Here is an 18,028-nt window from a genome sequence, read left to right as displayed (position 1 = left end):
ACAGTTCACCTGCCAATCACTGCCAGGAACTGCCTCCATTCTATAAATTCCTTTTTAGTTATATGAACACAAACCCCATGGACTCAACAAGGCACTTTATAGCTAAATCAATGTTATAGTGTCAGGAATGGAGAAAGACAGATCATTGGTCCTTCCTCGACTTTTATCTATGGACCAGAAAAGTTGGAGGGCTGACAGTCAGTCGGTCAGTCAGTCAGTCATTTGCTTCCACCTGTTCACCACTACTGATAGCATTTGTTACTGCTGCTCCATGAAGAGGAGACACATGCATACAAGATAATAACGCCTTCACCGTAAGGCTGCAAATAAGAACTGGCATTGAGTCGGCCTGATTTTTAAATACTAAATTCTGATCATTTTATAACAAAACATGACTTAGCTTTGTTTCCTACTTAAATGAACACATGAATTTAGGAAACACTGAGATGTCATGCACATTGGCTATGCCAATATTTAGCTATTAGGATAATAACCATTTTACATTTACCTTTTAGTTGAAGACCCGTTCCTTATTGTTGTGAGAGATAGTATTATCTATGGAATTTCACTGAATCCACAAGACAAGAGCAACGATGCAATGGTTCCAATCGTTGGTCTGCAGAATGGATACGATGTTGACTTTGATGACGTTGAGCAAATGATCTACTGGGTGGAGAATCCAGTAAGTATTGAAGCTTCGTCCTTCTTCCTGATCTCATTTGTCATGAATTTTGTATGTTCTTTTTCTCTTGAAGTGATCATTGCCTTTTCCACCTCTGCGCAAAAATATTGTTCATTCGATTAATTGTGTTTTCTTTGCATTGTTCACCCCTTCTCTTTCTTTACATTTCTGTTATTTAAAAAAGTAGGGACTTCAACTACAGTGTAAATGTAAATCATAAGACACCATAGTGAGGATACTGGATTACCTATAGTGGACATTAAGCCCCTGAGATAATACGTTTTTGAGCACAAAGAAACAGTGGGAGATTGTTTGCCAAACACGTGGTGTCAAAAAGGCACATTAATTTATTCATGGCCTTCTATTATAATAACCCCCTCTTTTTAAATTATGTTTTGCCCTTCCTTTTTATTTGGATTCAACTTATGAGTACCACCTTACTGACTGACTAGGATATGTTCCTGAATGAAATGTTTCTGTGTAAACTGCCTGCTCATCCCTGTGCATGCCTGGTAATTTAACTTGCAGTGTCATTGTTTTCATACATACATTCTGATACCAGAGGCGACATGGTGGTGCAGTGGGGACACTGCTGCCTTGCTTTAAAGTGATCAGGAGTTTGTGTGTTCTCCCGTGTCTGATTGGGTTTCCTCCCACAATTCAAAGACATGCAGGTTAGATGAATTGGCAATACTAAATTGGCTTTAGTGTGTGTTTGGTGTGGGTGTGTGTGTTCACACTATGATGGACTGCTGCCCTAATTAGGGTTTGGTCCTGCCTTGCGCCCTGTGCTATCTGGAATAGACTCCAGCAGTACCCATAACCCTGGTTTGGATTAAGCAGGTTAGAATATGACATGACATGACATTCACATACCAGTTTATGCAGTTCAGAGTCTTGGGAGCCAATCAGGCAGAAAACCAACCGGGATGGTGCCATTAGTGGGTAATCACACACACACACTTTGCTAAATTCAAATTAGACTCATTAGTTAGCTTAACACGCATATCTTTGGGGACATGGAAGGAAAGTCAAAGTACCAGAGGAAAATACACACATTGTGCTCCATGCTGTTCTGATTTGGATGTAGGAAAAGACCTCTAAAATGACTATAAAGCTTGCCAGGGTCTTCACTGGTCAATCTAAAAGAGATTCGCTTCAGACCAGTATGCCCCAGAAATTTACCTGCAGGCTTCAGCCTGTACAGTTCTCAAAATGAGAAGCTGGCTTTAAAAGGTCTAAACGACTGCAAGAGTCCTGAAGTATAAAAAAGGCCTTACAAGAGACATGGAGCTGTGAAAACTCTGGCTTTTAGAGACAATCCTGGACAAACTGAGGGCCTGTTTACAAAAACAAAAGACATAGCAAAAATGCTCAAAATTGCAAAAAGGATGCATCGCAGCAGGCAATCCCATAGCAAAATACTATCCACTATTCAAAATCCACAAAACAAACATTCATGAAAACAAGTAAGTTCAATGCTTACAAACTCAATATTTCACTGCTGAGATTTTCTAACTTGCTCAATTAATAACCAGACGGAGATCCCAGCAGCAATCATGTCAGGGTTGCCCTGCCTCCTGGGGCTTCACCCACTAAGTGCATAAAACTTCAGAACATTTAAAAAGCAATGCAGAAATGTTAACTTATTAGCAAATATAACAGAATTTATATTGAAATATGAATAATAATTCCAAAATAACAATAAACCAGAAAATGAACAAAAGACAGGGAATAGACCCTGTCTGAAACATCTCACGCGCTTGAGCTTTTTATTGAGTTTATGGCATCATTTCTTGTGCCACAGCCTGATTCTAACTTGTAAGGAAATATTTAAAGCTGCCTATTTTGCATATCATGTCTGTCCTCCTGTAATGACCATGAATGCTATGAATGAGCTAAATGTTTTGTTGCCTTGTTACTTCAAACTCACTTTATGCAACCAAATATCAGCCCCTAACTTCCCAGTGTTCTGACCTACAGAATAAACTACTCTTTGCCACACCCTGTCTAATATATAATAAAATGCTAAGGTGTGTGTGTCCAGTCTCGATTGGTCAGTTAGGCTTTAGTGTGATTGGTCAGTTTGATTTTGGTGACGCGATTGAAAGAGGAAGTGTAAGTGTGAGACAAACAAGGAGCAGAACAAGCATAGGAGGCATGCTGAGAGAGTCGTCTTCAAAGACAGGAAACACAAAATGGGACAGGTAGTAAGAAAGGTGCCTCGAAAATAATGACAGAGTCTGAGTAGCCAGATATACGAGAAGGCACTTGAGAAAAGGAGAATAAGTCGAGAAGCACAGACTCATATGGATACCAGGGAAAGTTGTTGAATGTACAAGTAGGGAAGGAGATAGCAAATATTTTAGTTTGAAATGAAGCTTATTGTTATCAAGACTTTTGGTTGAGCGACATGAATAAAAAACAGATGTAGTTCCATTATTAATCTATCCATCTAGTATTTCATTGATTGCTGTTAACTAAATAAATCTGTGGCACACGATAAAACACTTAATATGACATTTTTATCTATATTCTTAGGGTGAAATTCACAGAGTTAAATCAGATGGGACAAACCGGACTGAATTTGCCCCCGCTGCCATTCTTGGGACCCCTGTGGGTTTGGCTTTAGACTGGATGACCAGGAATCTTTACTATACTAATCCAGCAACTCAGTCCATTGAGGTAAGCACCTTCTACAGGGTTTTGGCCACATAAATGAGCATATCTGTTATGTGTGGAATCATTTTGCATATTTTTTCTAGTATATTTCTTCTGCTAGCACTCAGTTTGGGGGTTGTCTTAACTCTAGAACTCAATTTTAATATCAGTTTTTTGATCTGAAGCTCACTTTTATAGAGTTTAGATATTCTGTACCATTTTCAACAAAAGGTTGGTTATTTACAATCACCACAATTTTATCTTCATTGTTAAAGCAGCTTCTGCATTGTCGGTGGTGTGACCTCAGAGATCATGATCTTTGAATTACGACAGTTAAAAGGTCGTCTTCGGACGACTGAATGGAGAGGAATATCACAAACAAATTGGCTGCCGTGTAATCTATCTGATTTGACAGATCTATAACCTTATTCTAAATGTCCTTTTCAAAACCAAATTTTTGGGGCTCATGCCTGACTTTTTGCATCTGATTTTCATCTTGTGCTTTTGGCTTTAGTATTTAGAACAGTTTTGACCTTTTTTCTGCCTTTGCCTTATCTCCTGGATTCCTTTTTAAAGTTGTTCTTGCTAATATATGGTACTCAAATTTGGCACTTGGTGCCACTGCCCTCCTGCCAGGTTGTTTTGCCTGCCAAATGTAAAGTCATCTCTGATGGAGGATCACAGGAATCATCGGGTCCTTTCATCAGATTGACTAGCCCAGCACTGACTCAGCTGTGAAATGGCCAATAGGGGGAGGTAGATTGCTGGCTGAGGTCTCCAGGACTCTAAACAAATCCAAATCGTATTATGGGATATCATCTACTGTTTAATTCTGCTCTGTACTTGTAATATTTCTATTGCACTATTATATTGTATTGAGGATTACTTGTGTTCTGTTCTGTGTATTGTATTGTATTGACCCCCCATTTCTTTTTGACAACCACTGTACACCCATCCTACCTGGACAGGGGTCTCTCTTTGAACTGCCTTTCCCAAGGTTTGTTCCATTTTTTTCCTACTAGGGTTTTTTTTGGGGGGAGGGAGTTTTTCCTTGTCTTCTTAGAGAGTCAAGGCTGAGGGGCTGTCAAAAGGCAGGGCATGTTAAAGCATATTGCAGCACTTTTTGTGTGATTTTGGGCTACACAACAAATAAATTGTATGGTATTGTATTGTATAAAAATATGTGTTTTGGGCTGCTTCCACTTAATTTTCTTTCTATTGATAGTCCATGGTGAGCTTTGGTAGATTGAAACAGCTTGTATTATATAAGGAGGTGGTGCACAGCTATAAGTATTTGGGGGTCCATCAATGACAGGCTGGACTGGTCTCGGAACACAGAGGAACTGAATAAGAAAGGACAGAGCAGGATCTTTTGATCTTACGAGGCTGTGTTTCTTTAATGTGGGAAGTGACATCCTTCACATCTTCTACAACTCTGTGATGGCCAGTATGGTGTGCTCGGCTGGTAACGTCACTTCAGGAGAGGTGCACCGAGTCAGTATGCTAGTTAAAAGGCCAGGCTCAGTTATGGGACACACTCTGGACCCTCTGAAGGTGTAGTATAGGAGGAGAGAATTAAAAGAATTCCATTATGAGCAATGCCTTTATAAAGAGTGCTGCACATCCTCTCTCTGACACACCAACACTGAGGACTTTCACCCAATGAATTATTCAGCAGAAGGGGGTCAAGAAACTCTTCTGGGGTCTCCTTTATACCAACAGCAATACGCCTGTATAATACCTCACTTGGACTGCCAAGTCAGGAGTTTTTGTTCTTTTTAGTTTTCTTGCTAGTCATTCTAGTGTGTGTTCAGACCATAATGAATTTTTATTTATTTATTTATTGAAAGACCTTCTGTAATTTGCCAAATTTCCCCCCTGGGACAAATAAAGATCTATCTATCTATCTATCTATCTATCTATCTATCTATCTATCTATCTATCTATCTATCTATCTATCGTGGTTGAGTAAGGAACTGCAAGGTACCACGGAAAAATGTTGGAGCGGAAACCTGGTCACTCCCATTTAATTCCAGTGCCAGACAAGCTCTTTCCGTCCTGCAAGGCGTTCATTTCAAAAATGACCATCTCTTTCCTTCAGTTATGTAATTTATAGGTGGGGAACCAGAAGGGGTAGGGTCAGTTGTCCTCACAGGCCATTTTCTTTGTGCTGCAGAGGTAACAAAAGAGGAAAAGGTTAGCGCCAGTGTCCCCTCTTGACCTGAGGGTGGTAGCATATACCTCAGATGAGCCCAGAGAGTGGTCCACAGATGCACATGTGTGACACTATCTCTATCTATCTATCTATCTATCTATCTATCTATCTATCTATCTATCTATCTATCTATCTATCTATCATATAGTACCTTTCCTATCTATCTATCTATCTATCTATGGCAAAGTAGGAGAGCATGCAAAATATACACAAATTCCATTAGGCAGTAGTGCTAACCACTGTGTCCCACTGAAATATAACCATATTAAAATAAAGGCATTAGAATAGGGGGTCTCAAACTCAGCCCCTGAAGGGCTCCAGTAAACTGCATGTTTTCATTCACTTTAAGACACTTTCTTAATTTGTTGCCACTTACTGCTGCTAAGGAAGCATACTTTTTTATTTTTTTTTTGTGAAAAGGAACACAAAGGAAGGTATAAAATGGGTTTGGGATTCAAAACAGACAGCTCACATATTGCTGTAAGGCTGAAAGAATTTGAAATGAACTATGAAGTTATGTGTTGGCTTTAGTATGTGTTACTAAAAACAGTATGGCAGTAGCCATATGAAGAAGTCACAAAATGGCATCAGTAATAATAAGGAGAAAATTGAAAGAATAGCAATGCAAATTGAGAATTGGTCATATCAAAACAAAATATTAACTTGATTCTCATAATCTTGCAGAGAGTTACAGTTTATTAATTGCACCAGAGCTTTCTTGGAACAAAATTGTTTAGGTGCCATTGTAGAAACAACATCATAAGGACATCCATCTCTACACGAGGGTCTTTGCAGTTACACATGAGAAATCTGTATTCTGGGCATGGAGTTATAAAAAAAGAGCTTAGATGCATTTGTCATGAATAAAAGAGTGCTTCTCATCCTGATTTTGCTTGTTTAACACAGGTGCTTAAACTCACTGGGGATGTAAAGTACAGGAAAACAGTGATAACCAACAACGGACAGCCCACCGGTGCAGGGACACCCCTGGGCATCGCTCTTGATCCGGCCCGTGGGTAAGTGGATTTGATTATGAATCATTGGGTACTGATGACCTGGAAATGGCCTGCAATGCAGTAAATCCTAATTTACTTTTTATGATTCCCCTGATTTAGGGGTGGGCAGCGTTAGTCCTGGAGGGCTGCAGTGGCTGCAGGTTTTTGTTCCAACTAAATTGCCTAATAAGAAGCACTTATTTCTTAATTAACACTTTTCTGCTTCATTTTAGTTGTCTCACTCATTATTGCTTATTTTTAAACACTGTATTCTCATTTTTTAAATTGTTCCTTATTAGCAATGACAAATGAAATTAGCTGTTTTCCATTTAGCTTATTTCCATGTACACCTGTGTGTATTTATCATGCTTTACTTGGTTTAAATAAATACATGGAAGGAAAGTGAACAGAAAAAAGTTGAAGGACCGAGAATTACTCATTTAAAGTTGACATCCTTAGAAAGGAAAAAAAAAATTAAGGATATGAGAATGACCTGACATGGCAGAGTTAAAGCACTAAGAAGCAATGAAATGAAATTTTTGGCAAGGATTGTTTTCTAATTAAGCAACCAGGTTGGAACAAAAACCTGCAGCCACTGCGGCCCTCCAGGACTGACCTTGCCCACCCCTGCTCTAATTCCATTGCAGCATTTTGAGGTGCTGGAGTGCCACTCTGACAACTGTTCGTATAAGGCAGGAAAGGCTGCCAGGACCAGATAACATTTGCCTTCAAATGGTCAAGGAAGTTTGTGAAAACAGATATTTTATAAAGCCATGGTGCACATTTTTTAAATTATTGTGCAGTGGGTAAATTGCTAAGGACTGGTAGCTAGAAATGATCTGATTGTATAGAAAGAGTGGTCCAAGTTAGTAGAGGCCAGCAAGTATAACAGGCATCATGGGCAAATTAATGGCTGTAATTCTTTAACCAAAGATTGAGCACCACTTGGCAAAAACAAGAGTTTTGATGAACAGTCAGCATGGGTTTAGAAAAGGAAAGTCACGTTTCACAAATACTTGATGGTTAGTAGGAAGCAACAAAAGCATAAGAGAGAAGCATGTGATATAATAATAATAATAATAATAATAATAATAATAATAATAATAATAATAATACATTTTATTTATATTGCACTTCATATTTTAGCAATCTCAAAGTGCTACAGAGTAAAAATAAAAATAATAAAACAAAATCTATTTATACTTTAACAATATATCTTTCTAAAAAAGATGAGTTTTTAGATTCCGTTTTAAAAAAAATCAAGGATATTATGTGGAAAGGACTTAATAAAGTCCTACATGACAAGCTAGCGATCAAACTAAAAGATGGTGGGAATTCAGGCCATTGTGTGTAGTTTTGTGCAGAATTGGCTTATGGATCTGGGGAGAGGAACTTTATCAGAAAACAGGTGGAAAACGCAGACAATGCAGAATCAGATTAAATTTTTACAGAATACAGATGTGACCATATTTATGGGAGATGAATTTAAGTAAATTTAAAGTGTCACACAAAGGAAGTCAGCTCGTTCGATTTGAATATCCAATGGGAGATCTGAAACATGAAACATGTGCAAGTCATAATGGCCTCTTCTCTATGTACCTCCAAAGATTGTACAAAAGCCATTAAGAAAGCTAATAGGATGTTAGATTATATAGTGCCCTGATATGTGAAATACGAATCAAGGGAGTCAATGCTTAAGTTCTATAAAGTAATAGTTGGTCTCAACTTAAGTACTCTGTTCAGTGTTGGTCTCCAAATTACAAAAAGGACAAAGCAGGTCTGGAGAAAGTCCAGAAGAGAGCGACTAGGCTGGTTCTAACATGGATTGATTTGAGGTATGGGGGTAGAATGAAGGAGTTGAAGTTTATCTGTTTAAGTAAATAGAGATTAAGAGTTGATGGGATTGAAGTGTTTACTTTATGAAGGGAATTAGTACAGTGCATCCCAGTTGTTAAAGCAATTTCTTTATCAAGATCACAGGAACACAGTCAGAAACCTGATAAGGGCAAATTGTGCTGAAATGCTACAAAGATTTTCCTCACACAAAGAACTATAGGAGAAGATGGATCAATAGGCTTGGCAAGTCTGTTGGGCTGAACGGCCTGTTCTTGTCAAAGTTGTTCTAATGATCTGAAAGTTTTCATTGAGAGCCTTAGGAGGAAAGTAGCTTTAAACTATCTAGATGAAAGATATGATATTCTCTCACATCTCAAATATCCTTTATCAGAATTTATAAAAAAAAAAATAAGGCAAAATAAGACATTTTTCCCTTTCTCAAACTTAATAGTAAATGTACTATAACTGACCAGACCACATTCGCCATATTTAGCATGTGTCAAAGATGAGACTAGTGAGACGCAAAAAGATTTAGGGCAGCCGCCTGTATAATTTCTCCTGGCTGCAAAAGAGTTGTGTATAGAGTACATATGTGTGCAGGTTCGAGTCCAAAACAGACCTGATTTGCTGGCACAAAGATGGTAGGCGTTAAGGAAAAGCAAGGAAGTAGCATCATACGTGGGGCCGGAACTGGAAGTGGCATCATCAGTGGGGCCGGAACTGGAAGTGGCAACATCAGTGGGGCCGGAACTGGAAGTGGCATCGTCGTGCCAGACGGAATTTCCTGTAACTGGTCTGCAAAAAAGCAAGATAAAGTGTCAGTGCACTCTACCACCCCTTAGTCTGGCATGGAATTACTCTCATTCAGACCCTTTAGTTACCTCCCATGTGCACGTTTGTGACCTGTGATATACTAAGCTATGTGTCATTCATATCATGGCATCTAAAATCTTTTTCAGGAGAATGTACTGGACGGACCACGGCACTGAGAGTGGAGTTCCAGCTAAGGTGGCAGCTGCTGACATGGATGGCTCTAATGCTCAAATCCTTTTTACTACCAACTTGGATCATGTTGAATTTATCACCATTGATATCAGGGAAAACAAGCTGTACTGGTCTGTCACTGCCAGTGGAGTGGTAAGTCGTGAAAAATTATTCTTGAGACGGCTTCATCTTAAAAAGCACCGTAGGCAGAGTCAAATTTCTGGTGAGAGATTTTGAAATTGTTCAAATTGCTCATAGACGCTTCTGTCTTTTGTACCACTCAAAATTATCTAAAAATATTTTTATCCATGTTGTTTAATTGTTTTGTATGATATACATGACCTACTAATACATTTTTCCAGAGGATATCAAATTTAAAAGCTTGAACATGCGTGTGAAGCTGATTTGTCTGTGTACCACAAGGTTTCTTCTCTGCTTTTTAGAAACCTCTGTTGCCTTAAACGGAGATGTCTCTGTGGGCACCTAATCCAGGTCTTCACAATTCTCAGAGGCATTGATAAAATGGATCCATCAAAGTTCATTTAGTAAACTGGGACACCAGTGGAAGTTAAGGTCAAAGGCCAAGGCCAGGAAGCACTTCTACACATGGAGAGCTGTGGGAAAGTTGCTATGGGAATGGACTATGATGGACTGTGAAGGTCCAGGTGGTGGGCAGCTGCCATAATACTTTGAACTCTGGGCCATCGATTGTCACATACCGAGATGAGCTGGGCAATGAGCGCACAAACAAGCAAGAGTAGGTGAAAGTGCAAAGTGCTTTTGTTTTCACACGGTGCTCTAAAAAAATGGGGTGCATTCTCTTTCAAATAAATAAATAATTCCAATATGTTTATGTGGAGGTTAAAAATCACAAAAAATAAACAGATCCCTAAAAACAAAGTTAAAAATCCCAGGCAGAAATCTATCCTTTAAAAAATGAACCATGAGACACGTGCTTCCTTCTAAAACTGTATCCTTGCTGTTTCACCCATCCATGTCTTCTCAGCAAGCAAAGACGACTGCTGACAGGCGCAGTCAACCTTTGGACACTGGCACGGGTTCCTGCCACCAACCCAAGTATTCAGCAGGTGCCACACCAAGTCGACCTAGACTTTATCTTCTGTATGCCTTCCCTAAGCATTTGTGGAATCCTTAGGAGCTACCATGATCATCCCTGCTCCTCCATAAATGCTCAGTGGAGAACATTTGAGTGCTGACCCTGTATTAATTTTGGGGTTCAGTTTTTTTGACCACCTTCCTTGCGTTCCTTATCAGCACTGGCTCTGCCACAATCGTTTCCGTCTCCTTCTATTTTACTTTCATTTCCACTTTAACATCCATTCTTCTCTTCTCTTCTCCCCTTATTTTCTGTCCCGGCTCTATTTATACCACTTTCGGGCACAGATGCTATGATCATGGAATCAAGGTGTGCTAATGAGGAAACTAGCTGCCATGCACTTCTGCATGTGAATGGAAGTACAGCCACTTCACCTATAGACATTCTGGGGGTGCTCTTGCACACCTTCACGTGTACTTACATCCACACAGAGTCCAAATGCTCCATATCTATTTATTTAAAAACTGTTCATCACCACACACCATACCGTATGCTTTACCACATGGACTATGAATGATGATGCTCTGTGTGTTTCCTACATGTGTTGATCAGACACATAGTGGAATAGTGGTAAAAGCACGTACTAGAAAATACACAGAACAATTTATTATAAGACTTGGATTGTCACATCGAGGAGGCTTTGACGTAAGTATAGGCTGAAGGTGTAAAACCAAAATGGCTAATGGAAGAATTAAGAAAAAAAGTGTTACCTGGCTGGGACAGGGCGAGGGGCCAGAGGCCACTATAGGAAATTGTGTTGGCTTCTACTTTTCGACAACCCATTGGCCCAAAAATGCTGCAGGGAAGTTTCATGGAGTAAACTTCTTCAGAAAATACGAGCATAGTCTTCAGATAGGCAGTCAGCTTTGGACTTTATTGCAGAGCACACTCAGCCGCCTCAGTTCATGAAATGAGCCTGGTGGATTGGGCGCGGCTCAATTTTATTTCAGTTCTAATCACAAAACATCTTCGTACATTTTTCTTGTTATCCACTTTACATTTTATCTTCATAATATTGACCTTGTGCTGTACCTTTTTTTCATAACAATTATCTTGCCTTGAAAACTGTTTTCCCCTAATGATCATCAATCTTTTCATAGCAGTCATTAGGACATGAAGATCGTACTTGTTGCCTGGCCTAGAGATGACCATCACCTGATCATGTTTTACATTTCTCACATTTTCACATTCCTAATCTGGAGTTAATAAAAAATTGGTGGCCTTTTAATTAATCAATCCTCATCATTAAGTTGGAACCTGGAAACTGAACTGCTCAATCATTAATTACATGTTGCACCAGCATCCCGTAAGTCTAAACTCATAGGCAAGTGTGCTGGTAACTGTGTTAGGATACAGCGGGTTGGGCAAAGACTGACTGACTGATAGACTGTGCTGGTAAGTGCAGCAGGTGTCTTCACTGATAAGAGCTAAGCTGCTGGGACTGGAAGCAGGCAGGCGGCCTTTAGCAGACAAGCCTTTACTGATTAACTCTTGAATTCTTATATTGCTCAAATCCAGCTGGTATACCGCGCTTTTGCTTTAACTTGATTAATTAAGATATTCATAAGCCTCACTATATAAATTTAAATGTAATTTTAAAATGTTTATATGTTTAAAATGGTTCTGGACTAGCGTGGAAGATTGCTTAGTAGGGCCTTGAAGGCTTTTGGAAACTCGTTTAGTCTTTTGTCAGTCAGAAGGCCCAGCAGAGCTGCCATGTCCCGAAAACAAAGACTTGGCTTACTCAGTTCTCTCAGAAAACACAGCATCTTTAGTTCATAGAAAACAAGGCAAGTGAAAAGCATGCAGGCCACATTAAAAACAAAAGCAGAGGCCTGTAAAATAACAAGGCCTGTCTAATCCACTTAAAAAAGATTTCAAGCATCTGCTTTTTATAGTCAGTATTACTAAAACTAATAATAAAGCACATTGATCCTTAATCTAAATTGGGTTGGTCTGTCACCAAGAAGTCCAGATCACGTCAAAGTAATGTTACCTCCATGAAGTTCTGATCTCATTGAAGCAATGGAGTTTTTTGCCCCATCAAGATCTAATTACACCCAAACATCTCCACAACTGCAATAGCAAGTTTTGAGGGAAGAGTGGGGGTGGGATTGGGAATTTAAAGGGAAAACTGTCATTTATTTCCAGTACCAAAAACCCAGAAATGCTGGTACCGTGCCATTTAAAAATGAGGGTTTGGTTGTTACTTTTCTAGTGCTGGTATACTGCACATCCTTATATCAGACTACTAGAAAAACAGGTGGCGGTCAAATTAGACATATTATAGATCATGGGGGGGTTCCTTCGAGACACTCTCGTGACAAAATAAAAACCGTGACAAAGTATCTGGAAGAGATCTTAGCTGTTAGCTAACGAAACAAACCCAATGAGCTGAATGGTCTCCACTGTTTTGTGAAGGGTCTTATGTTCTTTTATTCATCCTATCAAAGAAGACTCATTACATTTCGACTCATTTTGTTTTTTCCCTTCCTTTTAGATTGAAAGGGGAGATCCCGATGGAACAAATCGAATAACTGTTGTGAATGGCCTTTCCCATCCTTGGGGAATTGCCTTGTATGACACATTCCTTTACTTCTCCGACCGGGACTATGAAGTCATTGAGCGAGTGGACAAGGCCACGGGTGCTAATCGAGTGGTGATGAGGGACAACGTGGCAGGTCTCAGGGTCCTAAAAGTTCATTATAGAGATGGTGAGTAATTTTGACAACCAATCCAACATTCTGTCCTGCTGGGACACTTTTTTGAAACGTCACTTTTCATGCCTCCATATTTTACAAAATTTATACTAAATACTATGATGTGCATGAAATGCCAAAAGTTCTTAATGGATTGAAAACATTGTCCTCCTACTAAAAGAAACTGGGCTTTAAACATTCAACTGGAACTCTCTCAAACAATGCAGTTTAATATATTTTTGTGTAGCGCTTCTCTCTGAGTACATAGTGTGTATACATAATTGTAATTAGGATGAATTAACACTAAATTAATAAATCATACAACAGCTACACACATAAGCACATAAGTTACATTAAGCACAGAGTAAAAGAGAGAGTTTCAATGATTAGCATAAAGAAATAATGATTATATAACGGTCATTAACAATGTCACCCCCAGGAAGGCGAATCTAGAGTTACCAGTTAAGTGGAGTGCTTTGAGAAAATCCACACAGAGCCAAGAAGAGCATGCAAACGCCATGAGGCCCCGTTGAGAATTAAATGCAGGTCCTTGAAGCTGAGATGCCATAACGACTGCTCCTGTGTGGTGCCCACCCTTAATTTAAAATTCAATTTTACAACACAACACTGTCAAATCTACTTAATTTGATTCAGCGTTCACTGGGGGTTTCTCAGTGTCCTTTTTTGATTTGGCATTAATTCAATTCAATTTATTCTTATTAATCGCACTTCTTACAACTGCAATGGGCTATACAATAATTTGAAAATGAATATGAAAATAAAAATGTAATAAAGACACAAAATAAAATTATTTATATATTATTTATTTTTTTTCTGTATGCAATACATACGGAAATATTCATGTATATATATATATATATATATATATATATATATATATATATATATATATACTGCTCAAAAGAATTAAAGGAACACTTTTTAATCAGAGTATAGCATAAAGTCAATGAAACTTATGGGATATTAATCTGGTCAGTTAAGCAGAGGGGTTGTTAATCAGTTTCAGCTGCTGTGGTGTTAATGAAATTAACAACAGATGCACTAGAGGGGCAACAATGAGATGACCCCAAAACAGGAATGGTTTAACAGGTGGAGGCCACTGACATTTTTCCCTCCTCATCTTTTCTGACTGTTTCTTCACTAGTTTTGCATTTGGCTACAGTCAGTGTCACTACTGGTAGCATGAGGCGATACCTGGACCCTACAGAGGTTGCACAGGTAGTCCAACTTTCCAGGATGGCACATCAATACATGTCATTGCCAGAAGGTTTGCTGTGTCTCCTGCACAGTCTCAAGGGCATGGAGGAGATTCTAGGAGACAAGCAGTTACTCTAGGAGAGCTGGAGAGGGCCATAGAAGGTCCATAACCCATCAGCAGGACCAGTATCTGCTCCTTTGGGCAAGGAGGAACAGGATGAGCACTGCCAGAGCCCTACAAAATGACCTCCAGCAGGCCACTGGTGTGAATGTCTCTGACCAAACAACCAGAAAGACTTCATGAGGGTGACCCAAGGGCCCCATGTCCTCTAATGGGCCCTGAGCTCACTGCCCAGCAGCATGCAGCTCGATTGGCATTCGCCATAGAATACCAGAATTGGCAGATGCACCACTGGTGCCCTGTGCGTTTTACAGATGAGAGCAGGTTCACCCTGAGCACGTGACAGAAGTGAAAGGGTCTGGAGAAGCCATGGAGAACATTATGCTGCCTGTAACATCATTCAGCATGAGCAGTTTGGTGGTGGGTTAATGATTGTCTGGGGAGGCATATCCATGGAGGGTCACACAGACCGCTACAGGCTTGACAAAGGCACCTTGGCTGCCATTAGGTATCAGGATGAAATCCTTGGACCCATTGTCAGACCCTATGCTGGTACAGTGGCTCCTGGTGCACGACAATTCCTGGCCTCATGTGGTGAGAGTATGCAGGCAGTTCCTGGAGGATGAAGGAATTGATACCATTGACTGGCCACCACACTTTCCTGACCTAAATCCAATAGAACACCTCTGGGACATTATGTTTTGGTCCATCCAATGCCACCAGGTTGCACCTCAGACTGTCCAGGAGCTCAGTGATGCCCTGGTCCAGATCTGGGAGGAGATCCCCACAACACCATCTGTCATCTCATTAGAAGCATGCACCGATGTTGTCAGGCATGTATACAAGAACACAGGGGCCATACAAAGTGCTGCGTACAATTTTGAGTTGCTGCAATTAAATTTTGGCAAAATGGACTAGCCTGCCACATCATTTTTTCACTCTGATTTTTGGGCGTCTTTGAATTCAGGGCTCTGTAGGTTGATCATTTTCATTTCCATCAAACGATGTGGCATCCTTTCGTTCCTAACACATTACCCAGTCTATATCAGTATAGATATCCAGGAGGATTTCTTTTTCCCATTGAGATCTGATGTGTTTTCAAAGTGTTCCTTTAATTTTTTGAGCAGTTTATATATATATATATATATATATATATATATATATATATATATATACATACATATATATATAGTGACAGCTAGAGGGCGACACTGAGCCCCAAACCCTGGACACAACCAACACAAGTACAGTCACTGGTCCAAATCAGAGGTTTTTATTATAAAAAAAACGCAAAAAGGTTTGGAAAATTATCAAAAGCCTTCAGAAAATCAAGATAAATAATACCATATATACCTCTCTGTTCGTATTCTTTTGTTGCTTCCTCAGAGAATTCTAGCATATTTTGAGTATTTGCTAATATTCCTGTTCTAGACATTTAGTGTTTGGTCTTTTGCTTAATAATTGCTTCCATTAATTTGCTTCTGATGTACATTAAACTTATTGACCAATGAATCTGACAAATCACCATCTTTAAAAAATGGGATAATATTTTCTAGCCTGCAGTCTTTAGGAATTTTCCCACTGTGCAGAGAATTTAAAAATATGTGCCAAGGGTTTATATACAGTATGTACTCGCTAACCTCCTGATGCACTCGAGGACAAATGTTATCTGGCCCTGGTGATTTGTTTGATTTCAGCCCATTTAATCAAAGCAGCTCTTTTCTCTCCACAATTTCCAATTTCCTTCTTAGAAGTTCCTGTTATTGCTGCGAGGTAATTGACTCATTCACACGTTTAAACTTTATTAAAGTGGAAGTTCAAAGCATTTACACTTTCATTGTCACCTTTAACTTTCCTAATACTCTTCACCTCCTGTTTGACCGTTGTTTTTCAACTAAAATGATAAAAGAATCTTCTAAGGTGATTTTTCACCTGTTTGGATTTTAGTCCATTTTCCTTTTCATTGTCTCTACTGCTGCCATTCATTTTGTTATTTAATATTACATCTTCTTCCCCATTTGCTTCTGTTTAGAATCTGCTGGATCTTCTAATGGCTGTAGTAACAATTTAGGAATCTGCCAACAGCTCTGCCTTCCTAGACCGAATGGACTGTTCACATGTGCTTGTGCGACGGGGTTCAAGCTGAACGCTGACAACAGGACCTGCTCCCCTTATAATTCCTATGTTGTGATCTCCATGCTGTCTGCACTGAAAGGATTCAGTCTTGAAGGGAGTGATCATTCAGAGGCAATGGTGCCAGTAGCTGGAAGAGGTCAGCTTTTTAACTTTGTTCAATGATTTAAGCAACTCTGCACCATTTTTCAGTATTGGCTAAATTATTGCATACTTTACCCTTGAGTCACCAGATTTTAGCCTATTTCTTTTGATGTTTTGTTGTGCAAACTTGGTAATAGATTTTTTTGCATATACACCTTTATCAGAAAAATTCCCCCACTTAAGCAAAAGCTCTAATTTTTCAAATAGAGGATTTTTTAAAATTGTTTTTATTCAGCACTAAATGTTGCCATGTTGGTATTTTCATTGAGTATTATGGTTACATGCAATATGGTCTTCATTTTCAAATGAAAAAGAGCCTTATAAATAAAACAATTTTTGGTAAGCTCTTATCTTTGCATATTTTGCTAGATAAAGAATTTTGTCTCCTTTTCCAATCTTCTCCCAGGTAGTCCTTCAGCTTGATTCCAAGTAAATTCTCATGCTGTATATTTCAATGTGAATTTGTAATCTTATTTTTTCTCTGTGTATTACATTTAGGCCGCAATGCTTTACATGTCGATGTCCATATGCAATCAGGATTCATTTACTGGTGTGACTTCAGCAGCAGTGTGGCATCACAAAATGGCATCAGGAGGATTAAACCAGATGGCTCTTCCTTCAGAAATATTGTGACCTCGGGAATTGGACAGAATGGCATCAGGGGAATTGCTGTTGATTGGGTAGCAGGTAAAAACCTTTGACAATATCAGACCATTCAGTCTAGCAAGATCAGTAATCCTTTCAACCTAATTCCTCCTAAACAACATCAGGTTGAGTTTTGAAAGCCTCTAAAGTCCTACTGTCTACCTCACTACTTGGTCTCTTATTCCAAGTGTCTGTGGTTCTCTATGTAAAGAAAATCTTCCAAATGTGTGTGTGAAATTTACCCTTAACAAGTTTCCAACTGTGTCCCCTTGTTCTCGTTAATCTCTTTTTAAAGTCAGTCTCGATCCACTGGACTAATTCCTTTCATAATATTAAACACTTCAGTCATGTCACCCCTTATTCTCTTTTTGCTTACAATGAAAAGGTTCAGCACTTTTAGTCTTTCCCCATCAATTATTCCATGAAATCCTTCAGTCAGCCTAGCCACTCTTCTCTGGATCTTTTCTAGCGCTGCTATGTCCTTTTTGTAGCCTGGAGACCAAAACTGCACAGAGGACTCCAGATGAGGCCTCACCAGTGCATTATAAAGCTTGGACTTGTACCCCACATATCAGGGC

At 39.3% G+C, this 18,028-nt stretch overlaps 1 protein-coding gene across 1 annotated transcript in view; it reads left to right on the top strand.

The window, feature by feature from the left end:
* lrp2a (low density lipoprotein receptor-related protein 2a) overlaps positions 1-18,028 on the top strand; it is a 248,832-nt gene that overhangs the window by 95,296 nt on the left and 135,508 nt on the right. Inside the window, 7 exon segments of the mRNA XM_039757567.1 lie at positions 516-682; positions 3,224-3,367; positions 6,465-6,574; positions 9,349-9,526; positions 12,991-13,204; positions 16,561-16,800; positions 17,304-17,492. Of these exon segments, the coding sequence (XP_039613501.1) occupies positions 516-682; positions 3,224-3,367; positions 6,465-6,574; positions 9,349-9,526; positions 12,991-13,204; positions 16,561-16,800; positions 17,304-17,492 (1,242 nt within the window).

Source organism: Polypterus senegalus, chromosome 6, assembly GCF_016835505.1.
Source record: "Polypterus senegalus isolate Bchr_013 chromosome 6, ASM1683550v1, whole genome shotgun sequence".
NCBI classification, from domain to species: domain Eukaryota; kingdom Metazoa; phylum Chordata; class Cladistia; order Polypteriformes; family Polypteridae; genus Polypterus; species Polypterus senegalus.
This window is presented reverse-complemented; position numbering and strand designations above follow the sequence as displayed.